Source organism: Agelaius tricolor, unplaced genomic scaffold, assembly GCF_023055355.1.
Source record: "Agelaius tricolor isolate 1412-34295 unplaced genomic scaffold, bAgeTri1.0.p SCAF_2, whole genome shotgun sequence".
Classification (NCBI taxonomy): Eukaryota; Metazoa; Chordata; class Aves; order Passeriformes; family Icteridae; genus Agelaius; species Agelaius tricolor.
Window position 1 is genome coordinate 50,659,874 of NW_027269262.1, and position 27,003 is coordinate 50,686,876.

General features: G+C 38.8%; 1 protein-coding gene across 2 annotated transcripts in view; it reads right to left on the minus strand.

The window, feature by feature from the left end:
• Positions 1 to 27,003, minus strand: part of CDH2 (cadherin 2) — a 114,730-nt gene that overhangs the window by 16,861 nt on the left and 70,866 nt on the right. For both annotated transcript variants that reach the window (XM_071418670.1, XM_071418662.1), the window contains exons 3-14: positions 21,198 to 21,424; positions 19,233 to 19,379; positions 17,992 to 18,147; positions 16,467 to 16,611; positions 15,239 to 15,411; positions 10,209 to 10,346; positions 9,662 to 9,847; positions 7,507 to 7,763; positions 6,039 to 6,181; positions 4,614 to 4,847; positions 4,061 to 4,294; positions 2,691 to 2,830 (exon numbers count right to left, since the gene is read on the minus strand). In XM_071418670.1, coding sequence (XP_071274771.1) covers positions 2,691 to 2,830; positions 4,061 to 4,294; positions 4,614 to 4,847; positions 6,039 to 6,181; positions 7,507 to 7,763; positions 9,662 to 9,847; positions 10,209 to 10,346; positions 15,239 to 15,411; positions 16,467 to 16,611; positions 17,992 to 18,147; positions 19,233 to 19,379; positions 21,198 to 21,424 — 2,180 coding nt within the window. The remainder of the gene's footprint in view (positions 1 to 2,690; positions 2,831 to 4,060; positions 4,295 to 4,613; positions 4,848 to 6,038; positions 6,182 to 7,506; positions 7,764 to 9,661; positions 9,848 to 10,208; positions 10,347 to 15,238; positions 15,412 to 16,466; positions 16,612 to 17,991; positions 18,148 to 19,232; positions 19,380 to 21,197; positions 21,425 to 27,003) is intronic.

A 27,003-nucleotide genomic window follows, 5' to 3' on the forward strand; every position in this document is an offset into this window, starting at 1 on the left:
GGCAGTTTTTCTCTGTGAGGTCTCATTCTGAAAATACATTTTTGATGTTAGTCCCATACTTTTTTAGGACACTCACTTTGAGACTTGAATACTTTCATTAACATTGACAAAAACACAAAGATCTTTCTAGCCAATATCTTTTGCCCACAATGCTGCATGCAAGTTTGCTTATGCAGTATTTTGCTAAGCCATGGTTTGCAAAAATGAGATTACTGCTTGCAGAGAACTTGTTGGGACATTTGAAAAGCTCTGCATTCTAAGTTCTGAAATCTCATATAATTGTGTTCGAAACCAAATAAACCCCAATGAAATATCATTCCCCCTCTTTCCTCTGGGCACAGAGGATGAGGAGGGCCAGGAGGGAACCAAGACGAAACAAATCTAAGAATTATTACCATCTAGTTAAGTACAGAAAGAATTTAGATTTAAAAAAAATGTCTAACCAAAATAAAGTAAAATAATCTCCCTGAAAAGCAAGACAGAACATATTTACATCATACATTGTAGACAAGAAAATAAGATGAAAAGTTTGTGCTCTTTCTTCATCCATTCTGCATAGGAACAAATTCCTAGCTTTGAAGCTACCTACCACCATTTTGCCTACTAGTGGTATAAAACTGGCTACACTAGAAATGGTAAAAAAGCTTGTTACACTTTGTCCAAGCTGTTCTTTTCTGGACATGTTTTCGACATTTAGAGTGTGCAAGTGTGTTTTAGACCCCCAGAGACTGGCCTATTGTCAATGGATCAAAAAGGGGACCCACGTACCTGAACAAAGCGGCTGCAGTGAAGATAACTAAATCGCAGTAGTGGCTTTAAATTCATCTTTAGAAAGTAAGAAGGGGGTTTGTGACTAAAAACCATTCAATCTTTTGTAAAGCCCTTAAAATTCTCTAGGTTTAGATGCTTTCTGTGTCCACTGTGAGAGGAAATGGTCCTAATTTCACATTCCTTACTGTTTTCCTGCCAGTGCACCCGTTGGCAGTTCTCCTTTCTCTGCGTGCAGCACGTTCATTCACTGCGATTACGGATGCTTTACATCGCCCCAATCTCCGCGGCACTCACAGGATGTCTCACTCCCTCCTGCCACACCACCCTGACTATACCTCTCACAAAGACAGCACTGCCAGCTGGAGAGGAGCACAGCACAAGATGGGCAGAGGAGAGACTTCAGGAGATTCCTGTTTTGCTGTCATTGTACACTGTTACTGTGGTTAATGTTTCTGATCTGCAGCACAATCCCACCCAATGCTACCCCTACCATCACCTATGGCTTCCCAATGGACTATACTCAGAGAACCTTACTCACTTCTGTCCTGAGGGTTGTGTGGACAGTAATTAAAAATCAAAGATCCATGACAATTGCTGAACAGATCCCCCAGAGAATTCAGGATGAACAGGAGCTGGGAATATGTGAACTGAAAAATTACTTCTCACAGGACTGAGTTTTCCTAATTTTCTTTTAAGATTGTAACTTTTCTGTACAACAACAGATGCACGAACAGGATGCAGTTCTTGTACTGAAACTATGTACAAATAACTGGAATACATGCATAGACTCAAAGGGCTGTTTTCACTTTATTTAACATAAGCATTTTTCCAAAACTGCATAAACTGAAGTTTCCTTTGAAAACTGCCTAAGAAGAACATTATGCAGAAAAGCCAGGAAGTAGGAACAGTACTTGGGGAAATGCAGGAAGCATGGAAATTACTAAGGGGAACACAAATTTCAGATAAACAAACAAATGAGCAGAAGGAAACTATAGAAGTCTGTAGCAGTGAAGGGAGACACTTTTCAGATAACTCAAGTGCCAGATGACTGAGACTGGGGATGTGTGGAAGAATTGCACTTAATTTTTCAAGGCTTTTAACTGGAAAATTTCTTAGACTCTATTATACGCACTGTTCTCTTTGTAATTACTACACTCACTTCTACCATTGATAATGTGCATAAATCTGCTGTTTGTCATGTTCATAACGCACTTAATAAACGTCCTCTAAAGGAAGGAAATCACACTGCTTGAAAATCCACTAACTTGGAGAGAGAGGGGCGAAAAGACACTATTCTTAGCATATACACATCACTCCTAGTCCTCTGACATATCAGCAGTGGTTCAACCAGAGGTGACATGAGAGTAAATGCACATGGCACCTGCCTGGAAAAGTATTTGAATAAACACAGATGTGCCCTGACAGCTACTTGAAACCTAAATGCTTTCCAAGCCTGAAATCCCAGTGGCAAATCTGTCAATAGCCAACATTACTATTTATCTAGAAAGGCATTCACCCACCATCAAGAAAGGGTTGTATTTGGTTTAGATGATATTAGGCACCCTGCACTCGTGTTGCTGTACAAGTTCCTAGACAGGGAGCGAGGAAAGTTTACAGACAGCAATGACAGTAAATGTTAACTTTCATCTAAATATAACAGCCTTAGCTGGAATCTGGTCAGAATGCTTTTACTGCAAGAGGACAAGATACTGCTTTTACATCTTATCCAAATGGCAAGCAATTGGTATATTGGTAATGGCAAAAAAAAAAAAAAAAGATTTAGCAATTTTTTATTTAAAGTTATTGCCTTCAGTACTTAATGTAAAAATTAGCTACCTACCAGAGTGCTTCAACGTAAACAAAACAAAGTGCAGTGAGAAGTGTAAATCTATACATAAAACCCATTAACCTTTCCTCACCTGATCTTCTTCTCCACCCCCTTCTTCATCGTATTTCAGAATGTTGTCCCTCACGTCATCTTCAGGATCAATCAAGAGCTGCTTTGCCTGACGCTCTTTATCACGGCGTTTCATCCATACCACGAACATTAAAACTAAAACTGTAACGCAAAAATGGAAGAGACAAAACCACACCTTAGTTCTGGACCACAGCCATAAAAACTGTAGAAATTGTGTGAAGATTTAAAAGAAGAAGGAAAAAAAAAAAGCAATGAAGTTGGATTTGACTGTTCTGGAGGTTTTTGAAATTAATAATTTGACAGAAGGCAGCTTAAGTAAGAGATGTTTCAACTGAGACCACTACAGACAATTCAGTTTAGAAATCAATCACATATTCAAGGTTGTAAGTAAAAAATCCATTCCACATTGCAAAATAAACTTGCCATGAAAAGAATTAAGAAAGACTGTGCTTCATAAACCAGTATATTCAGACAGAAATCTTTCCTTCAATAAGGCTCTGTTAGTTTCATACCTAGCATTTAAAAGATTTCTTCTATCAAGAAAGTAAATGCACTGTGTGCTTGTGTAAAATCATGTGCTTATCCAGGCTCTTTTTTTTTTAATTACTCCTTTCCTTAATTTTCTATGTTCTAGATGGGTGCATAGTGTACTATGACCAGGCTAATCTCTCCCTTGTGTTCCACCACAACAGGCAATCAGTTAACTATAATGTGTAGGAGAGCTAGCTAATCTAATTATCTAATTTACTCCACTGGACAGACACTTACTCATGATTTTTAGTCATTTCCCTTACTCAATGCACTTCACACAAAATAAAATACTGGTAACAGCTTTATGCAGTACTTAAACATACACATCATTGCAACACCTGCCTTTCTTGTCAGGCCTTACACGAAGGACTGTGATCCATTATTTTCCAAAAGAAATTCCTACTTATCTGAAACACGGTGATAGTAACATCAGAGCACTCCTTAAAAGCATTTTTACCTGCTAAGGGTGGCACCAAATTGCACAGTACTGGCAACACAAGACAGATTAGAAGCCTGGGGACTAATCACATCTTCAACCTGGCCACTCACTGATGTAACACTACAAGTGTGTGTGAGTATAAATGGAAAATATCTTTCACAAACCCAATGCAGGGCTTTGAGTGCCAAACAGGTGCTAGCTGTACTCTGTCCAACTCCAAATCCTGTACTATCAGGAAGTTTTTTAACTTGTCCAAACACTGAAACATGCAGAAACAATTCCTGGACCTGAGCCTTCAATAACTCCCCTGTCTTTGTCAAGGTACCTGATACTAAAATAAGTAATATTGTACTTGCAAAACAAGAGTAAAGGAGTTAAAATTAAGAGAGCTATCTACTCACTGAGCAAGATGATGATACAAAGCAGAATTGCAATGATGGCACCAGTTCCCAGCCCTGCACCAACAATCCGGTCAACATCCGTGCAGTCTCCATTTAAGTCACACTGGCAAACTTTCACCTTCAGCAAGGAAGTGCTGGATGCATGTGGATTTCCAGAATCTGTAATTACTATGGGCACATCATAGATACCGGCCTCCAGGAACCGGATTCTTAAGGAGAGCTGGGCGTGATCGCCTGCGTGTGAAAATAAGGTGCTGGTTAAAAAGTAATATATTGCTCACATGGGATTAAAACAGCATTGGCAAAAATAGCTCATGTTTCAGCTCAGTCTTAACTTCTTGCTCAAACTGCTCTGTGACACTCAGGGTGACAGACTTCCTGACTGCTGTGATCATCTTTTCTTTCTTAAGATTTCTTGTCCTCTGGGGAACTTACACTAAGGTGATTTCTTGTTCATATCAACCAAACTCATGTATGTTGTGAAATAATACCACAGAGAAGATATTTTCAAAAGTTTCTTTAAAACTATGAAGATTTCCATAATGTTAATTACCACTAATTCGAACAATGGTCCAATTCCTCTTAATACTAGCAGGTGTGTCAGGCAGTTCAAAGGCAAATGGGCCTGCATTTGGATCTATGTCAGGGTCTACAGCAGTGATGTTAATAGCATTAGGCTGCAGTGTTTCACAAGTTGTGGCTTCTTTTGGATGCACTTGGGGGGCATTATCATTGATGTCCAGCAGGTATATCTGAAGTGTGCCAGTTCCACTCATTGGGGGTATTCCTAAAAGAAAACGAAATAGCATTAAGCCTGTTTCCAGTTGCAAAGTTATTTAAATGAAGCTGTACCAACACACTTACATGTTTACCTTAGTTTTGGGATTCTTTTACAAAACCAATCTAACACTGTCACTGGCCCTGCTGACACAATAATTCTTATGTAGTCTGCACTCAGAAAAATGGCCCTACTCAGCAAAATTCAGCAAATAACTGCAGATCCATAGATCACGGACTCACTCACTTCACTGACCAGACAGACAGTTAACCTCCAGAGATGGTCCACATCAAAGGCTTCAAAGAAGGTGCAAAATAGGGATGGTTTGTCCTCTGGAAAAATTATTTCCTAACTTTGAAGGCTTAAGATCACCCTTTACCATAACTGTGCTATTTAAATTCTTTCTAATACTGAGTTTCATCATGCTATTTCTGGACATTCCTGCCATCTATATCGAATGTGTTATGCTTCCATAAATCTTGCTGGAATCACACACTGGTGTGATCATTTGGCACTGAACTTTTCAGTATAACTAGCAATGGTTCTCATTCCACCTCCCATAATCTTCCAGTTCCATTTATGTCCTTTCTCCAGAACAGAGCCAAAGTATAGAAACAGTTGATATAGCTTCCAGTTCAGAAATTTTTACCATGTCTTCTTTCCAAGGCAAATAGCCCCAGTGTTTCAGTTTTCCCTTATAATGTGAGAATGTCCCTAACTGTGCCTGTCCATCTTTCTGCTATCAGCTATGAACAGTACAGCCCTCCAGCTGAAATCAAAGGACTCATTTCTGAGCAGTGTTAATTGTCATTAACAAACTGACAACAAAAAGATATTTTTCCTTCTGCACTGCTGCAGCCTGAATGTGGGAAAATACAAAGCCCCTCCAATGACACATTACTCCCCATAAAGCCCACTCATGCTGTGCATTCACTCAACCTACCACACTCCCATGCAGGGCTTTTTCAATTTGCTGTCAACACAACTACTGTAACCAAGACAGTGTTTTTCTTTAAACTCAGAGAATTATTCTTCAGCCATTTCCCAAGTAGCTGGAAAATTATACATGGTCTGATAGTAATAGAGACTTCCAACGGGATGTATTCTAAGCATATCCTGTTTTCTGCCCCTAAAACTGAATGCCATTCAATCACAAAGATGAAAAGCTTTTTGAAAAAAATACACAATATTGATACATACCATTATCAGAAGCAAGAAATGTTGCATTATACATATTGTTTTGCACATATATTGACTCTCTGTCCAAAACAGCTGTAGTAGTTATTTGTCCATTGACAGGGTCAATTTTCAGCCAATTTGCAGGATCTGAAAGTTTTGAGTACCTGTGTATTTAATCATAAGTTTATGTTATTTATCTAGCAACATAAATATTGACAACAAAGACAGTATTAGTATTTTAATTTGTATTCTGAACATGTTTTTTGAATTTGAAGATAGTATTTTATTTTCCATAATAAATTTCCATTTATCAAGCCCTGTCAGTAAATTTCTTGGAAATACATAAACCAGTCCTGCATTTCGATTCTTTAAGTGCCTTGCCCTGTAAGTTATCATGTAACTGGAGGAAATCATACAATTACCATAAACTATGTAACATTAATACTCAGACTCAATTAAAATATTCAGTCAGGATCCTCCTTGGTTCTTCTACACCTACAGAGCTATTCATACTAATTTTCATATTGTCAGAGCGCTGAGAGCAGGAGAGAAGTAAAAACGGATAGTGTTAGTTGCACTAACTCACATTGTTCTAGCACTTCAGTATCACTTCATTTTCAGAGGCCCTGGTTTTACTGCATGTTTTTCATCTTAATTTGAAAGAGAACTGACTTTCAAAACCATTCTTCTATCTGATAAATTTTCTCTTTGACATTAATCAGGTGCAAGCTGTCTTAGTGTTGAAGTCCTCATGATGTCATTTCTATGATGGTTATGTCCAGAAATGAGCAAAGTATTACAAAGAGCTAACCAAATATCAAGAGAATATAAAATTGCAATCATCTTTATTTTGGAAGGAAAGACAGTACAGAAGTCCTGGAGTTTCTTCTACATTAGCTAAAAAAAAAAAGAAGCTGTATAAGGTGAGTCCTGACCCATGGGCAGTCACAGCCTTAGCTTTGCAAATAACACCCATTTCTTACATGAGGCATACTTGTGTAGAAAAGTTTTAGACATAAGAAAAATTATGATCAAATTATGATCATAGCTGTCCGTACACAGACAGACAACACCTCCATTTTGCATTACTGGAGAAAAAATAAAAAGAAAACCCTTCAGATTTCATCAACAATCTGACTTCGTTGCCCTGTGAAAATTACTGGTGAATTTTAATTGCAAATGATCTTAATTCACAGAAGCACGTGCCTGCCCTGACTGAATTTGCTGGGATAGAACATATACTTTACCATAGATGCATAACTGCATTCTATCTTGATGCAATGGGACTTAGGATGAGAAAACAACCCAGCTTACACACCTGGTCAGTTCACCTTCTCTACAGCCAAAAATCCCTTTGGAGAAAGCTGCACAAAACCCACAGGATGTGTTTGCACAGCTGTGTGCTACAGTAAATGCAGTCATTTCACAAGTCACCTCTTTGCTCCCCACCCATTCCACAACACAGATATTGCAAAGTGCTTATATAGACCTTAGGGAGGTTTGCTGCATGTAACGATCCGGGTCCTGAGCAGTAAAAGTTGTCAACATGCTCCCAGCCATCAGCCCTTCTTCCTGACGCACGAGCTTGGGGTTTGGAACAAAATATGGGGGCTCATTCACATCAATGACTGTAATGGACACGGTTGCTGTTGACTGAGGAGGATGCTGAATCCCCTTAGCCAAAGGCACTTGATTTTCTGCAGCTACGGTAAGTACAAACATCCTGTTGGTCTCGAAGTCAATAGGCTGGGAAGAGCAAAGAGCAAGTGTTAATGTTCATTCACAGTAGCAATGGACACACAGTAACATTTTAAAATTAAAGCACATTTTTGAAGATTACTTGTACTTTTCTGAAAAATGAGCACAGAGTCTGAAGAGAGCACAATCACCTCAACACAAGCCCATGTGTTGGGGTTTTGCTTAGCAGCATGTGGCGGTTTCAGTTCTGCACACAGCAGCAGCAGCAGTTTTGAAGTCAGAAGAGCTAGAAACCTTTAGAAATCATTCTGGGATTTAACCTACTCTGGTACTGCCATTAGAGACAAATGAGGAAACGAATAGTTTAATCACAAAATGATGAAGGAGCTCCCAGCTTTGTGCCAGGCACTCAGATGTGCCTCCTGATGATCTATCCTGGGGACAGAAAGCTGCCTCTTTCTGTCAGAAGGATGGAAGTTTCCTTCAAAGAAGTTCATGACTATAGCTATTCCCATAGATCAGAGATTCTCATGTCCTCAACATCCCACTAGAAAGACTCTTGGTAATCCCAGTCAACCTGTTTTCTGATATACCTATAGCTTCCACCTTCCCAGTGAAGATAACCTTCCATTTGGAGAGTTCCTCAAGAGACAGAATTACAAATTAAGAAGAACTAAAAACAGTGTGAATCTAGAGTTCCTCTGTCATGCTGCACAGGGTTGAAGCATTCCTGGAGACAGGATTTCCCTTTGTACTATGCACTGTACTACTCACACAGATCCCAGATTGGAAGAAAACCCTGTACCTCACTGGGGCAGTTGGCATGTGACAGTATGAAGTAAGTGACAAGAGACAATCTAATCTTCATTACAGGTTGACAGATCAACTCATTGCACTGCCAATAAAAACTGTAGGCAGGTTTCCAACTCTTCCCGTGTCTGGGCACTTAAAGGAGTGCTAAAAAGCACAGACACTCACATAATTCTTCTTGGAAGACTGCAATGCAACAATTGGTACCTCTGGGGAAGAGCAGTTATAAACCAGAGACAGTTCTTAAAGAAACCCACTGTGAATTACTATTAATGCTGCATGTAGGTTGTATCTTTTTGTCACCTAGATACTGGGAGGATTAAAATCAAACAAAACAAAATTAAATAAAATGAAACAAAATGAAATAAAACAAAACAAAAAAAAAAAAGAGAGAAAAGGAAAAGTGAATTTTTTAATTTCCAAATGGGATTACTGGCATTGCACATTTGACTTTGAAACCGATCAGCCAAAAGCAGAGCAGGCCAACTCAGAGATGAGACATTTATCAGTGGGTCATGAGGAAAGGTGGCTATTGCCTGGCAGGTTTAATTATAGAATCACATTGTTATTATCACTTGAAATAAGTCATCCCTCAACACAGAGCTGTGTTGGCTAGAGAATGAAGACAGACAGGTTATTCCATAAAAGGTATTTAAATGAGGTTTTAAAAATAGCCAGTCTTTAAATGTCTCTTGTAGAAGTACCCTCCCACCTATTATTTTTTCCTCTCTGATTGTGCTTTGACTGCCTGTATCTCTTCCTTAATGGATCATCTTGACAGAAAGTGTGCAGACGACACGCCTGACTACTAATTGAGGAGGTAGGAAGTTGTTTAGACTAGCAAAAAATACTAAGCAGACACTTTTCCACAGAGTAATTTCTAACTTTTAGCAAATAAAGATTCAAGATTTTTAATTTCTAATAACCTAGCCAGATTTTTAAAACTGAGCAGGCGGAATACTATTGATAGCATAAGCAAGGTAACATTAGAAGAGACAGACTCAATTCCATAAGAAAGGGAGCATCCGTTTTATTCCAGATTCATGCTGGCCTCAGGAATTCACATTTCCCACAATTTGGTGTTCTCCCACCTCTCCCATCTCTGCTGAACTCTCTGAAAGGCAGGCCTGCCTTACCTTTACGACAGTGACCAGCCCGTCGTTGCTGTTGGGGTCGGTGAGGATGGTGAAGCGGCCGGTGGGGTCCCCCCCGGTCATGCGGTACATGGCGTTCCAGGCCGGCGTGTGCGGCTGGTCCTTATCTGTCACCGTCAGGTTCGCCACGATCACATCCACCCTGTTCTCCGGCACTTCCCCATAGAACTGCAGAAACCATGGAAACACTTCACCTCAGCTGGGGAAGCATGCATGGGCCACACCAGGCTGAACATTCATCAAAGCGGGACAGCCCACCTCTCTTCACCGGAGCTCTGATAATTTATCTAATGAAGTTTACCTGAGGCCACCCAGAGAACCAATGGCTTGATTCCCTTGTCAGCTTTTGCCTTTTGGTCAAAAGCAGAACACAGCATGTAAGGAATATATATTCTGCACATATTTTGATTCTGCCTGCCAGTATGGTATTTAATAAGTAATAAATATTTACTGTCTGCGAATATAATGAGAGAAACAGAGAAGGGTTATAAATACACACATCCTTCAGTAACTCCTATCCTGTACTTACAGTCATGGCAGTGAACTCTGGAGGATTGTCATTGACATCTGTCACAGCGATGACAGCAGTTGCTGTGTTTGAAAGACCATATGTTGGGTTTCCTTCCATGTCCGTAGCTTGAATTATTAATGTATATTGTTGTACTTTCTAAAACACAAAATGACAACATAAGTTTTAGACAAAACTAACATTACCATAGGACAGCAGGTGTTCCCAAAAATTGCACTCTGCTAAGCAACGGAGCCTATCACACTGTTTATTCTAGTTAGCATCACCCAAAATGACAGGAGCAAGCAAAGTTTGTGCCACAGGAATACAGCAGCAGGTTGCTTATACTGAACTACTGTTTGACTTTCTTCAAAGACCATCAAGGTTAGGACAGGCTGACTACTTCCTACTCTAATAAATCAAACCACTTTAGACAGTTAATGCATGATCACAGGTTTAACAATGCTTTTCAAACAGTGAAAAGAGAGCCAGAGTGCATTTTATACTAAAACAGGGAAAGTCCTCAAAAGCATTTGAGAGCACTGAGCCAAGGTAGGTTTGTCGGCCAAACGGCCACAAGTGCCAAGGTTTTGTTTCAGCCAAGCCTGAGTATAAAACTGCTGCCGCAACTTCTTGTGATCTCTATGGAAACCAAAGATGTCGGGGCCAACAGAGACGAGTAAGGGCATTGGAGAGAGGGGGAGGGAAGCACCAAACGGGCTATTTCCATAAATGTTAAACACCCTGGCTGAGTATGGGCCCCCTCTCCCCCCACTGCTGCTAACGGCCCTTGAGCTGGGCACTCGCTCCCCCCTCACAACTGGACTGGGGCCAGCGTCCCTAAGCACCCAAAATGCCTGGTGGAGACCTGACCTCAGCCTGGTGAGCTGCTTAAAACAACATTGACAAGGTTCTATTAAAAAAAAAAAAGCCATCATAAAGATGTTTTCTGTGTAGAATTGCTGAAAAGTTTATTTTAACTCATTGCTCTCAAATATTTTAACTAATTGCTCTCAAATATTGTGCATGCTCCTTCATTTTTTCAGTTCATTGTCCTTCCTTGCAGAGAAGTGTTATCATCCAGTTCTTCCCAAAAGAAAGGACACAAATAAAAGGAGCTGCTATTACTTTGAAACAGCACTTTCACAAACGGTTTACTAACACTGGCAAAAACATTTTGGCAAAATAAAAATATTTCAGAAAGAGCCTATTTTTATGTTTTGGGTTTTTTTTTTCCACTTGGTACACTATTTTCTTCCACTGTCTAAAGAGGGGGGTACATGACAGAGTACTTCTCATGAAAACAATTTACAGAATCATGAAACATGCTGAGTTGGAACAGACCCATCAGGATCAGAGAGTCTAACTCTTGACCCTAAGCAGGACACCCCTAGAATCACACAATTTACAAAAAGGAATTACAGGTATTGATACAAAAAATAAGCAAGGATAATTCCATGGGTAGTATTTAGCTTTCTTTCAAACTTTGGCCAGACAGTACGATAGACATGAGAGGTTTAATGGTTTGCAACATTTCCAAGCAGCAACAATGAGTCACGGAATAGAAAGTTTTAAAAATAAGCTCTATGGATCTTTATCGCCCACTGAAGATAACGATTTATGCTCATGACCTCTTTCACACAGAAACCCTTACAAGACACCCCAAATGTGAATTGCTACATACGCATCCCACAATTCTTTAAAAAAGCAAGACTAGTATTAAGTCTACAGAAATGCAGTATTCATGTTTGATAATGCATAAATATATATATGTAGATGTATATGAGTTTTGGCTTGGAAAATGTACTTGCAAACTGACCTTAAATAGGCTTTAAACATCTTAAAGGTTTCCTTCATGACACCAATAAGAGCAGCAGTCATGAGGGAATCAAAGAAATGCTTTTACCACTGTCATCCAGGAAAAAATCATACTTTACTTACTGTGAAGAAATAAAATCTAAAACAGTATTGAAGCAAATCTCACTGCCATATGATTCTATATTATTGAAACAGCAGGTGCTTCTGATTCATCTGGGTCTTAATACATTGATCCCAAGAAGCAAATTTCATTAAAGAAAACTCCATTATTATTACAAAGAGACTCAGCTTCCTTAAAATCATCTTACTTAATTCCAACAGAACCACCACACTAAAAACTTCCCCAGAAAGTGCCCCAAAAGACAGCAAATCAGTGTTTTTGTTTGGTTCCTTGTTTTTTTCCCCCTCTTCCCAGCACTCACATAAAGCAGATCAGCTGCTGAGAGTGAAATTTCAGAAATCAAGAAGCACACAACTTTCCAGGCATGGGGAAATTGGGGGAGGTGGTCTCTTTTTACTGTGGTTTGAGAAGCAGCCAGGAATGAGCTGTGGAGCATGTGTCAGCAGCCTGCACAGAGACTTAGCAGCAACACATCTAAAAGCAAACTGGCAGCTTCAAGAAAGAACGCAGACCTCATCAGTTCACATCTTTCCACTTCAACAGAGGCCAAATAAAAGAGCACTTCACTGAATTAACCTCACGTGAGGCAGGAATGTCAGTGTGTAATTTTAAGTACCCTGCCTGACTTCTTCAGCACCTCCAGCAGTAAGGCAGATGTTTTAATGCCGAAGTGAATTCCACAGCAATAACGGAAGAAATAAGAGCAGCTGGATCTCATGAAACAGCATCTTTTGAGATAACAAATGAAAGATTTCTTCTGCCTTAAGCTGAGTTTCCTTACCTAAGCAAATCTCCTCCTGTGCATGTTAGCACAGATAATGCATTGTGCATGTTAATCTAAAATACCAGCAGATGAGGACTGCTATCAGAGGAACCACTTTTTTTTTTAATGCCTACAACACTTATGCTCCCATAAAAAATGTGTCACATTATTTAAGAATTTAAAATTCTGCCTAGCATTTTATGACTTTAATTAGAGCTTTATCAAGAGAGACAAGACTTAGAGAAAAGAGTGGAAAGGCAGAAGTGGGCAGACCAGCTGGGGTACACGGACAACAAGGCACTCCCCAGCTCACTGTCAGAAGACGATTCAGCTTTGGCTCTCTAGACTCCCAGTCATTTTAATTTAATTGACTTCCACAAAATGACTCAGGAAATGGAGGAAGCAAAGCTTGGGAAGGAAACCATTTTATTTCATATTAGTCTAATTTAATATTTGAATGATTTAACGTTAATCATTAATATCCAACATGTTCAAGAAATGTTTATATATACCCATCTGGGTGTCAGCAGAGTGATCCATCAGGAAAACTAATGGTGAATGACAAGGCTTTTCCAACTGTTAATGTGAGGGTCTAAGCTCCACAGGCAGCTGGTTTCTTCCGAGTTAAATCCCTCCAGTATAGCTAGTCACCAAGTGATAAAACCTCAAGAATTATCGCTATGTCCTTCTGAAAGTTCATCTGTCAAAGATGACCAGGGGATTTTAAAAACAAGGGCAAAGCTGCCCATCATTCTTTTAATTTAATAGGGCCATACTGTAAAGTTCAGGGTTTTCCTTTGCTCAAATCCCTTCTCTTCAAAACCAACTTAAATAGAATGAATGTTAATAAAACCTCAAAAATTAATTGCAATATCTAACAGTCTGTTTAGCTTTTCTAATCTTCTGATTGCCCCTTTCAAACTGAAATGCATCAGAATATTAATAGCAAACAGAGCTTCAGAAAGCATTTTTATTCTCTATTTTAAATAACTATAAACAAGCAGCTAAAAGATGAACGGCAAACCCAGTACTTGGGATTTAATGAGCTAAAATGAGGTTAGTAATACAGAAGTTGAAACAAGATGTATTCAAAAGAGGTTTGTTAGGATTTTATAGCTTGTTTATAAAATAATGCTTATCTCTTCTGAAGTTTTCAAGTGGTTTAAAAGCACAGTTAGTGTGACAGATTTGGAGTTGGGAGGGAAATATTTTTATTCCCAACCTCACAGATGGGTGAATCAGAGTAGAGGATCTGGCACGCTCCTTCTCCAGTAGTGGGCACAGTGAGGAACTGTCTAGACAGGATGCACCTTGCTCAGCACGTAGCAGTGAATTACTGACAGATTATTTCTTTTTGCTATTATTATTATTGCATTGCTCTGCTTTAGTGTGTATCTGTTAGATGTATCTGTTTCTTAAGAGCAAACAGGCTTATTGGATAAGATCCTTTCCATGACCCCACAGAGCCAAGAGTAACTACGTGTATGGAACAAAGGTCCAATTTTCATCTCTAACATAATTTCCTCTCCTCTGAATTTTGTACTCTGAGACTAGGAAAACAACTGGTGTCAACAGGGTGAAGAAAGGGAGTAAGTTAAGACTGGGGATGGGGAGAAATATATCACAGCATCATGAAATTGTATGGACTAGAAGTGACCTTAAAGATCATCTAGTTGCAGACACCCAGCCCCAGGCAGGGACACCTCCAACTACACCAGGTTGCTCAGAATGCCATCCAACCTGGCCTTAAACACTTCCAGGGATGGGGAATACACAACTTCTCTGGACAACTTGTTCCTGCATCTTACCACCCTCACAGTAAAGAACTTCTTCCTTTTATCTGACCTAAATGCACCTGCTTTCAGTTTATAGTCATCTCCCCTCATCCTGTCTCTATATGCCTTTATTAAAAACCCCTCTCCAGGCTCCCCTCTATGCCCCATTTAGGTACTAGAAAGCAGCAATAAGGTTTCCCCAGAGCCTTCTCTTCTCCAGGCTAAAGAGCCCCAGCTCTCTCAGCCTATCTTCATAAGAGAGGTTCTCCAACCTACTGATGATCTTCACATCCCTCCTCTGGACTTGCTCCAGGCAGATTCACTTATTTCCTGTGCTGAGAACCCCAGATCTGAATGCAGCACTCCAGGTGGGGTCTCAGAGGAGCAGAACAGAAGAGGAGAATTATCTGCTGGCCATGCTGCTTCTGATGCAGCCCTGGATATGACTGCCTGCAGGTGCACATTGTCAGCTCATGTCCAGCTCCTCACTCACCCTCTCACCCACCCACACCCTGAGCCATAATCTTTACAATATTAAGTTCAACCCAGCCCACAGGATTAAGACCTGCCCTACCTCTCTGTCAAGCCCAGCTGCAACAGTGATAATGTCACCAGTTTCGTTGTTGATTGTAAACATGTTTGGAGAGGGGCTGCTCGGGGCCTGGGACAAGATTCTGTATCTCAGCATCCCATTCTGGGCGTTGGGATCATCAGCATCGATGGCAGTAACAGTCATCACGTAGGTCCCTAGCAGCAGGATAAATAATTGATGTTATATCAACAGTTTACACTCAGATTATACAAGATCACTTTACAAGCAGTGGTCAAAGCACATATTTCTTTTGGTAAAATCTGCACATTCCTTCTTTACTTAAAACAAACTGGCTTAAATCAAGACTCACCAACAGAGTAATTAAAATACATAAGAGGAGATAAAAATACTCTATGTTTATAAAAGACTAGATTTGCTTATAACTGAAGAAGCTACATAAACAATGAAACTCTACAGTTCTGCCACAAATAACATTTCTGTAACAAAAGAACATCTCATGTTTAGATACTTATGTTATTAATTGGGCCAAAGGAAATATACTTAGTGTTCAGAATTGGTGGACATACTGATAGTGACTGAAAATCAATATAAATAATACTCTTTCAAAAGTCTTTGAGATAGATCTCAAATGCCAAATAAACACTGCAAAGTTAGAAAACACATTTCTGGTGCTAACCTTTCATTTTGCACTTCTGACAAATTAAGGAAGTGGTTTCAGCCATAGTGCAAACTTTAGTCTGTGCTGATTAGAATTTTAATGAGATCTGAACAACACTTAGGTTTTCTCAAGAATTCAAATGACACTGATTTCAAATCCCAGTATTTGCAAAGCCTCTGGGAATCAGAACTAGAACTATATCTAGTGACATTTCAGAAGTCTCTTATACCCTGACCTGTCAACTAAATGAACATCAATGTCCATCATAAAAATAAATGTAAGAACTGTGATGTTATAATTAGGATTTTGAAAACCATAAACCAGAAGTCATACACTTAAAGCCTCCCCTGGTTTTAGTTCGTGCACATAGCAATTTTGCCTTTTGGAAATGAATCCCAGCATGCTAAAAAGTGCATTAAAAATAGGGTGAAATAAGAAGATAGAGGATCTGAGATTTTGCACATCACACTAAAGACACTTTTCAAAGTATTACAAGGTCTGAAGGCACTCCCTTCATCACACCTTCAAAATGATACTGTAAATATGATACTTCAAAATAATACCTCTGCCTCCCAAAAGCCCATATATTACCTGGCTTTGATCCTTCAGGGACTGTCCCATTCCAAACCTGGTGTAAGAATTCAGGTCTATTGTCATTCATGTCAATGACATTAATAACAATGTCAATAGGATTTTCCACCTGGTTTCCATTTACATCCACTGCATGTGCTCTCAGCTGCAAAAATCATTAAAAGTATTAGAATTTGCACAACATACAGGTGCAAATAGATACAATAATAGTGACAGGAAATTTCAGGCCAGACATTTTTAGCTCAGTGTGTTTTCTTATCTGCCACTGCTCCTTCATATCGACGTTTTAAATTTCCAAGTTGCTAATGGAACTGATGTTCAGACTTCCAAACTATTCTAAGCTGCAGACTTCCTTCCTTGATTTGATGAAAATTATTTTAGATCATGTAATTTTGATTACTACTAGTGCCTACTGTCATATAGAATTCTGGTTTTAATAATGGCTATTAGAAAACATTCTCTAAAAAGATGGAGATTTAAGTGTAAATCTGTGTATTTAGACCACAGCATGGCCATTGCTAGGGAAAAGAGCAACTTTCTCCTATAGCAGTCCTGCTGATGCCCATCATGTATATACACACACACGTATCTTATGGCTACAAAGCTACTAGAAAGCAACAAGATGGCATTATTAACTCACCACTCTGGTAATGACTCATATAAATGTAAATTCCTAAGTCAGTAAATCCTGAATTGCCAATGTCAAATTCTCAGTTAAAATCTTATGGATGCTAGAGCTGTTTTTTGAGAGTCTTTCACCCACACCTCCCCCCCAGATGCTTCCTGCTGTGTCCTCTGTTTGGGAGCAGCACTCAAAGAGCTCCCCAGAGCACAAGGTAAGGAGTGTTTTAATCCACAACATGCTGGAAAACTCTCTCCAGTTTTCACTCACCCAGGAGCTGGGTGATTTCAGCATGGTTTCCCAAAAGCACAGGAAACTTTAGGTCACAGCCTGCTCTCCCCATCTCCTTGCAACTTTCCTTTTCCACTGGTACTGGAATCTGTGGTCTACTTTTTCAATTTCTTTAGAGCAAAGAATATCATTTTCATAAGCTGACAGGCCTAATTTACAATTCTATTAAAATGCTTAGATTTGGCCCTAAAATAAAAATTGGTATGTTATTCTTCCCATCCATTTCTCAAATCACAGCTGCTGCTGCAATTCTAATAGCAGTCACATCCTAATTTAAGTTGCTGAATTAAAAATAAACTTCTGGAAAGTATACAATTCAGTGGAGACTGTGATCCATGGCCTGTACTTGAAATATAAGCCACAGTACCCATATTTCCATATTTTAAAATTACTTTACCTAAATACATTTAATCACTGTTTACGTATGTTAATGTACTTAAGCTGCTTAAATATAGTAAGAGTTAGCCTTATTAAGTACAATAAATACAAATCTGCTACAAACTCCTCAAATCATATCTCATACAAAACTAAATGCTGGCTGCTCAAGTCATGTTTGAAGCAGATGTTCATCTTCAATTTGATAATCTGATTTGTGGTAAATTAAACTCTTACATGAAAAGAAGCAATCTGCTCCCGGTCTAAAGGCTTTGTGACAGACAGCTGTCCTGAGATGGGGTTGATGATGAAGATGCCTGTTGGAGGCTGGTCAGCTCCTGGGCCAGTCACGCTGTACCGCAGAGAAAGGCTTTTATCACGATCGGACCTAATCTGTGTGTCAAAAAAAGATAAAGTTTACATTAGCTACAAACAAGTGCAGGATGGGACTGCTGCTGAGACAAGCAGCAGCTCTATTTATCTTCTCCTTGCTCCTTAAGATGTACTTGCAAAAATAAGTATTTTGGAAATGGTACAGAGTTGGTGTAAAGTCGGAAGTTCTTAACAGCACTCTTTGTTAGAAACTGGTCAGAGGATATTCAGAAATGTAAAATTATCCCTGTTTATTTCTCAAAATAAAAATTATCTGTGTTAAACAAAAACAAGCAAATATTTTAAGCAGAATTGTTTACATCTTAGAGAAAGCATCTAGTATCCTAAAATTACACATGAAATAAAAAGCCTGGTTTGTGTTTTCCCCTTTCTCAGATACCTTCTCAGCCCAAAGCTACAGGCTCTCTTCCATGACAGGCCAGCTCTTTAGAAACTTGCCATTTTTGCTTAAACATTGAACTTGTTTCATATTCCAAGGAAACAACGGAAGGGAAGTGCATCTCTGAGGAGCAGCTGAATCACCAGCGCACACATAAAACAGAACAGAGTGAAACTGTGTCCTATCAACTTGGGCTAATGTTCTGCCAAGTTCCAACAAATTGATCGTGACCAGCCAGTACCATGTGTGGAAGCCAGCCCAGAGGAGGCTGGCTCCTGCAGTGGCTCCTTGCAGTGGCCACTTCTGGGCAGCAGAATCCTGTGGAAGAGCTGCTGTCCCCACCCCATCAGATACAATTTCCTTTGGTCTCCTGGTGCACTCTGCTTCCTGCTCACTCCCACACCATTTCCCAGGCAGGGAACTCCAGTGCAGGAGACTGGAAAACTCCTGAACCAGCAGAGATGCCCCTCAACACACTTACCACCCAAAACAAGGTCATCTTCCACCAGTAGAGATGCATAGGAACAAGTTAAACGCCAGGAAATTAGATGCATCCCAGCATGCAATGCACAGGTAGCAACAAGAAACCAAAAGACCCAAAAGACTCTGATAAATGTCTGGATGATGAACAAGACATCATTTACACAAAACCTCTTCAAGAGCTCTCTGAGGGATACTGAAACCACACTTCTATTAACTTCCTTACCCTAACTAATTCCTGAGGAAAAGGTCCTTTGGAATTTTCTGGTAGGTTGATTGGAGGAATAACCCAGTCTCTCTTCTGCCTCTTCAGAGGGCTGCTGTGCTTGTATTGTTGCCATGGAAATATGATTTCTTCAATTTTCCTTTGGTCCTTTCCCAGGTACAAGATAAAATTAAGCACATGTTAGAAGGAGAATTACTAGCAGACATTATAAAGTAACTCAGGTACAATTACATAACTGACTGAAAGACTGTCCTTTCTCTGTGTTCATCGAACTGTTTTATTTGCATTCACAGTGCAGTTTGAAAATAACCAATATCATTTACAATTTCACTGCCAAAGTTTAAGAAACCTTTTTTTTTCCCCTTATTTAACTAGGAAGAGAAAGGGAATTATAAACCATTTATAACATGGCACTAACTGTGTAAACTATCTGGCACTTTCTGAGAAGTAGTTAATATTTTGCAGAATTTAATAGTATGCCTTTATGTATTTCTCATTAGCTAGAGCTTCAGTTCAGGTAATGTGCTACTGTACTCTAAATTTAGATCTGGGTGTGCTATAATGTAATTTGAGTTCCAAGAGAAGTTTAATACATACTGGTAAGGAATGTCTCAAATATTTATGACCCTATTAGATCCCATAGAATTAATGCTGTAATTATTTTAAACCTATGTCAGCCATGATGGATGCAGTAGATGACCCACTTTACACACTGGGCATTAATCTCTGCTGGGTGTCAACATTCCCTTCTATATCTGCAGTTATTTCATCCTTTGGATGACAGCACACACAGCTAGCTAGCTTGCTTAAGGTTGGAAACAGGGTGACAAAAACATCCTCCAAATCTTTCAAAAGAACTTTTTTTAATCTAGGCAACTACATTGCAGAGTACGATCAGACACCCAAATGAAGGCCAGATTCTACTTCTCTACATTCTGTTAATGGTAAGGACACCTGAATAGTGGCTTTGGAATAAACAGGGCATGCACTGCCACATCTAAGCATCTGCTCTTTTACAGTGCTTCTACAAACAAAATGACAGTATTTCCATTGTTAAAATCATGCCTTAGCAAATTTAACACAATCACCAAGTAAGCAAACAAATGAGGATTACACACAGTGGTCTCCAGCGTGTTCTCAGGAAAAATGTATTGCATAACCACATTACCTACTTTTAACATGATGCTTAAATCTTAAATGTCTACCTATTATAGGTATGTTAATCTATGAATAAATTTTGTTCTTTATCTGTAAACTGAACACTTCTCCTTCACTAAGGAGAAGGCAAGAAACAGTAGGCAACAGGTAATATGACAGAAAAAGGTAAACAAACTAATATGCTTTTCTAAAGTAAACACATTGCTAATTGCACATTGCTAGGTCTGATTTTTGTTACAGTACATGGTTTATCCTATGGCAGCTTCCAGCAGAGGGAGACTATCTTCCTTACCAAATAGTGCTGGAATCATGAATAATTTAAAATCTCCAATTTGATTATGACGGGACACGACAAAGCCAATATTCCCTGCCAGAAGTGCTTTCCTACTTACTGCTGTAAATCTACAGTTCCCATCTAATAAATGTGACTGATGCATTCTATCACAGATTTGTTTATTTTGCGGTTATATTTAACCACTTGAATAAATACTATAATACTTTCAAGCAATTTAAAATAAAGAAATGGCTGGGAGACTTAAATTCAGGTATAAATCTCAAGCTATACAAACAAAAAGCTCAAACACAAAGAATCCTATATAGTTAAATAGGCATGTCTTTTCATGCCTTAGCAAAACTACAGAATAAAAGATGATCAAAGTTCCTTCTAAAGCTTCAGCTTTGCATGCACTAGGTGTCCATTAATAAGCTGGTTCATGGAGAGGTGTATGACAGGCAAAATTAAACCTCTATTTTTATGCCTCTTTGTGGAGATACATTTATACAGGCTGCATTAAGCTCTTGTTTTACCTTTTCTGAAGCCCCTGTGAAGGCTGGTTCAGGGGTTAGCTTCACCCTCATTTGCCATTCTTGCTGGGTTTCCTTGTCTTGAGCAGACACGACAAACTCCGTGGGCTCCGCTGAAAGCTGAAAGCTTCGCTCTGCATAGACCACACCATCCTCACCTACTCTGAAATCTTCTGGCTCACTGCTACCAAAGTGTATTTTTTTGTTTCCATCACAGCTTCGAAACCTCACTGTAAAACAGACATAAAATGGCAAACAAAACAAAATTGAAAAAGCAGCCCACTTGAATTTACTGTGACATCAATGCACTAAGAACAATATCAAAAGCAGAGATGCTTAGCTGCTACTATCACATGCAGTTACAAGTTAGGACTTGTACTTTACCAGTCAGTCCCTGCCACATAACAATGATATTCTTCTGTGGACTGCTAGGCTGAGATTTTAACCCTAGACAGGAACAGTCTCCTGCCCACAAACCAGCAAGAAAACCAACTCCTTCCATGTCCTAAGGTACACTTCAGTCAGTTGCTAGTTGGGTTTGCATCTCAAGCTTCGCAAAGATCTAGTCAAGCTGAGTCATTAAAAATGCTCAAAAAATTTTATTACACTGCAATCATAACTGCAAACACAACTGTGTTTCCAGCACGTTCTCGCTGCTAGTGGGGGTAAGGCAGAAACCCTGAAGTATGTTAAGAATATTAAATTCTGTGCCCACATCAGCCTGTGATTCAGCTGTGCCATCTCAGGAAGATTTCTTATGAGCTCTGGGACTGAGTTTCCTTGTCCCTCATTGACAAGATGGAGGAGGCAGTAAATGCCTCACAAAGAAAACCTAAGTTAAAGACCTTGAGTTTTTCTTTTGGTTTGGGTTTTTCTGTTTGTTTGTTTGGGGTTTTGGGTTGTTTTTGGGTTTTTTTTAAGCTATGTTCTGTACCACACATGTCCCTTTATCTACTTAGGAATTACCTATTCTTGTTTAATTCCCTCCTCCCTCCTTCCTTTTGTTGTGTCTGAAAGACACACACTGGAACAAGAAGTCAGGAAAACTGAATGTAGAGATAATGATGTGCTGTCCACAAAACAGAACTGGTAACAGGTTACTGCCATATCTACCCAATTCTTTTCACCATCAGTTATCTTCTGGGTTACTGCAAATAATAGTAAGTAAAAAAATGGAAGTGTGCTTTTATAACCAATGATCACTCTTTAACGTTTCCAAAGCATTATGAAGTATTTTGATTGTATGGGCAATAGAAGTGCAAAATACCATTATGAAGGTTGTGCTGAAATCCACATAGTGAAGATGAAGATGAAATGAGGCTTTATGCCTCATTTCAGTTATTGCACTTTTTATATTGTGCTAAACCATGCAAAAACTATTTAGCTTCAAAACCTAAAGGTCCCTCTCAAGAAAAATCACTACTAAATGTCATGCATCATGTGCTTTCTTCTGTAATGCACTGTTTTCAGGAAGGTACAAAGAAGAATCATACTTTTTTGTATTTGAACTTTAAGGACCAGGCTGATGTTCACATGACTGATTAAATTTCTTTCCTTATTGCACCCTTTCAGTTATCCAGAATCCCCCATTTTCCCTCTCCTGACAGAAAAGACTGTATTTTAAAAGAGTGCATCAGATAAAAAAAGGAGACAAAGCACAGCACCACTCTAAATAAATGATACAGCATCAACCTTCTTAATCGTGATCTTGCTGAACTGGGCAGGGATAGTGCTCTTTCCAGACAGATCACAGAGTTTGAAGATGTTTGGAGATGTCAGATCCTCTGTTTTGCAGGTAACATGGGAGGAGAAAATTGGCAGGCAGAAGTTCCAGTTCCCAGATGTTAACCATCCCATTGACCCCCTGCTTTTTTCAACATGGGCCTTGCAGCTTGAGTCAGCTCACTGCAACACTTGGTTGAAATGCTACAGCCAAATGAGAACATGCATGACTCTAAGCCAAGAATACAAAGCTACTACTTAAAGCAACTACTCCAGTATGTAGAAATTATCACAGTCCTAATTCTGTAATTCTTGCCCAGCACAGAAATAAAAAGATGTCCAAGAACAGCTTACTCCAAAGTCACTATGTTTAACAATAAAAGAATTTAATGACTAATTAATGGACTATTAAACAGTGCTATTTGTACTTGGTTACAGAGGCACAGACAACTCAGACCTCAAGCATGGAGGAAGCTGGGCATCCTTAAAATGCCACCACTGTTCCCAAACAAACCTCTCAGAAACAGTTCACATAAGAAAAAAAAAAAAAAACAAAAAACCAGCAGCCAGCAACATAACCCATAGCTCTGTGACTCTGCTAACCTCTCATCTCATCTCATCTCATCTCAGCTACAACTGCTTTCAAAATCTGCTTTTCAAAAATGTGTCTTGACCAAAAGGACAAACAGTTCTAGAGCCAGCTCTATCTCTGGTTTTTCTCAGATTTACTTCTGAAAAGTACAAGAGTGGGAAAGAGAATGAAGATTAATCTAAACTTTGATCATTACTGTTTCTCAAAAAGGTGAAAGCTAAAATGAATATTTGTCATTATGGTCTGAAAGAGCAAGATATCACAACAATATTTTATAAAAATATTTCCTAACTACTGCACAGTAACAGAATATGTTCCTATTTTAGATATTCAAATTCATAAAGAAGAAGATTTCTTTTCCCCTATCTCCTTACATACAGACTCCAGCAGCACAAAAATAAAACAGAAAAACCACCCTGCTAGCCACTTCATTGATATTCTTCCCCAAGGCAACTGTATTATGAAATTCAATGAAAATCCCTTCCTCTGACAGTATCCTGGTAAAAACATATAAAATTGTCAATGTGAGAATTATTCTCCCTTTGCAAGGAGCACACATTAACGAATTATAGTCAAGTATAACCATCTATAATTAAATTCCCTTGACAGAGTACAGGTTGTGCAGTAGCTACTCTCCCCCCAAACACATGGCTATCAGTCTTGTAAATTCGATTTAGATCACTTTGCTTCATTTTTCAGCGTTCAACTAGTATGAACAAAGAGTGATTTCTGACAGTAGGTTTTCAGGCAAAGACTTTTTTTTGCAAAAATGCTACAGGAAATATTTTTTTTGTTTGTTTTACTGTGAATAATGACTGCTTATGCAACCCTGTTCTTTTCTAAAAACCACAGGAAAGGGAGGCATACTTTCCACAAGTCACTTTATGTTGACAGATCAATCACAGATTTTTTTTTTCCACTTAAAAAAAAGATTAACTAGATATCATCTGCAGAATCTTAGTAACTTAATATGCAAGAGAAAGAGTAATCAAGTATCTGATTTTACTGCTTTTTCATAACACTCTGCATAAATGATCAGGTAAGAGTAACATAATCTGTAAAAATAACTCATGGATTTTTGAGTATCCTGTGCATCTTCTGAAAGTATTTGCTTTTTAGAAGTATATTATTTGAAAGCCCTAGGAAGTATTCAATCAAAGATAACTGTTTCAATTTTAGAGAATACTTTTGGTCATATAAAAGTGGTAATATGCAACATGGGAGTAAATGCACTCAGTTCACAGGCTCGAAATAGGGCTGTGCACAAGGGTTTATAAATGTAGGGTCTTTAAACAGAAGAAAAATTGTATTTAGTATTAGCTTATGACTATCATTAAATATTATACCCTAAGACAAAAGACCATTAATTTCCTAATTTGAGTCTTTTCTTGTCTTAAAAACAAGGCAAGTATATTCTATTAAGTAAAGAATAGAAGAGGACCTCTGAGACTACAACATTGTAAAATGAAAGTCTACAGCTCCATGATATTAAAGGAAGCTTTCAGTTTAACACTCTTGCATGGAAGTAATTACAACGTGTGCATACATGTGTAGTGTACAAAACGTTAAGAACTAGACATGCAAATTCATTTAAAGTGCACTAGAGATCACCACCACTCCTGCTCAGGTCTAATGAGATGAATGATTCATAGTATCTGTAAAATACAGCTACTCATGTTGGTTTGCACTCTTTTGCCAACGTGCTTCTGCTCTTTTTGTCCTAGGAAAATAATATCAGAATTACTTGATCCAAACAAGGACTGAGCAAAAAAATTGCTGTTAAAAATATAGCCCACTGTAAAATATTTCATGAACATATATATTCATGTGCAACATAGAACATTAATACATAACTTTCATTACCCGTTTTGATCGTGAGACTGAGTTTGCCATCTGGATTTTCTGCACTTAGAAAAGAATTCAATTCACATCCAGATAACATCCACATGCATATAAGCACACTAGAGTGTGTTTCCTTCTGTAAATTTGTTGAAATGCTCTTCTCAATGCCTAAGCAGCAACCTCAAGGCAAAGGCTCACTTAGTAGAAATAATGGAAAACTGCAACAAATGCCAAGTGCTAACAATGCGTACTTCAGCAATACAGTTAAGAGCATGCATCATAAAACAGAAAACCTACAGCTATTTCATCCACTTGGGATTCTTTTTGCAACAGACAAAATAAACAGAATAAGGAAGTATCTTAGGTACAACTACCTACTAGATACCACTTTTACCTTTGACAGATGGAGAAACTATATGGAAACATTCTGCTTGAACTGTCTAGCCATCTGCATATTTAATATCTGAACACTCTCCAAGAACACTCAGTATTAAACAAGTCTTTACTTCTCAGAGAGAGAAGCAGGAGAAAACTACACGAGAAACCCCATATAATGCCCCCCTCCCCGCTCTTACTTTATAAATTAGTAATTTATTCATACTGGTTACTTCTGTATCTGTAAGATGATCTGTTAGTCCTACTGGCATAGTGCACATGCTCATATTTCAGTTCATGGCTTGTTGGAGTGGCATGTGTAATGCCCATGAGACATCCTTTACTATAATTATAGATGACCTTCAAAAGAACTGGGTTTTTGACATCCTGGCAAACTGTTGTAATCACAAAGAACTAAAATACATTCTAACTTGCCTTTTCCATCACCAACCTTCAATTTAGTCTGATTTTAGAACTTTCTGAAACCATCTTGAAATCTTACTAAGTATTATTTAATATCTGATTTTCTGATCAGTTGTCTGATGGGTTGTCTACATCAGCCAGAAAAATGTTGTTTGCATCTGCAAACTGAGAATATTAGCTACAGAAATTACTGAGTCAAAATAAATATGAAATATAATCAGGTTACTTTAGGCAATGGCATTTCCCTACCTGTACTGTAATTCCATTTGACATTATATCCTTTAGAGATATTTCCATACACCAGCATTGTTTCTAAAAGTTTCTTCTAGTCTTTTTTCCTAATCCCTTTTTCTTCTCTGCTTTCATATTTATGACCTGTAGTTTATCCCATACTCCAGACCATCCAACAATCTCAAAGCGCTACTCATTTTGAGCCTTGCTGGACTAACCAAGCTGTGACACTTGAAAAGAAAGCTGGCTGTCAAAAGACAGCTACTTACCAAAGCCTGCTAATTCAATAATTGCTTTTGAGAACCTGTGCCTTGTGCTGAGCCCTGTGTTCTGCCACCCCAGCCCACTTGGAGTAGAGGGCTGCTTCGGCAGGTCACGCAAGCCCAACTGGAGTTTTGCCACTTACTGAGGGCCAAATACGGCCCATTTGCTTCTAAATCCTATTTACACTTGTCTTCAACATCTTTACAGCCTGGTTCCATGGGCAAGCCTGGTTATGAGGCTCTGAAGTGGTGAAGAGGTGTCAAATCAGAAGGTTTCAACTGAGGTGAAACTGAGGATGTATTCAAGCTATTTACCAACCTTAGGTGTTTCATGATCTGACTAACAGCAGCTCAACTTCCC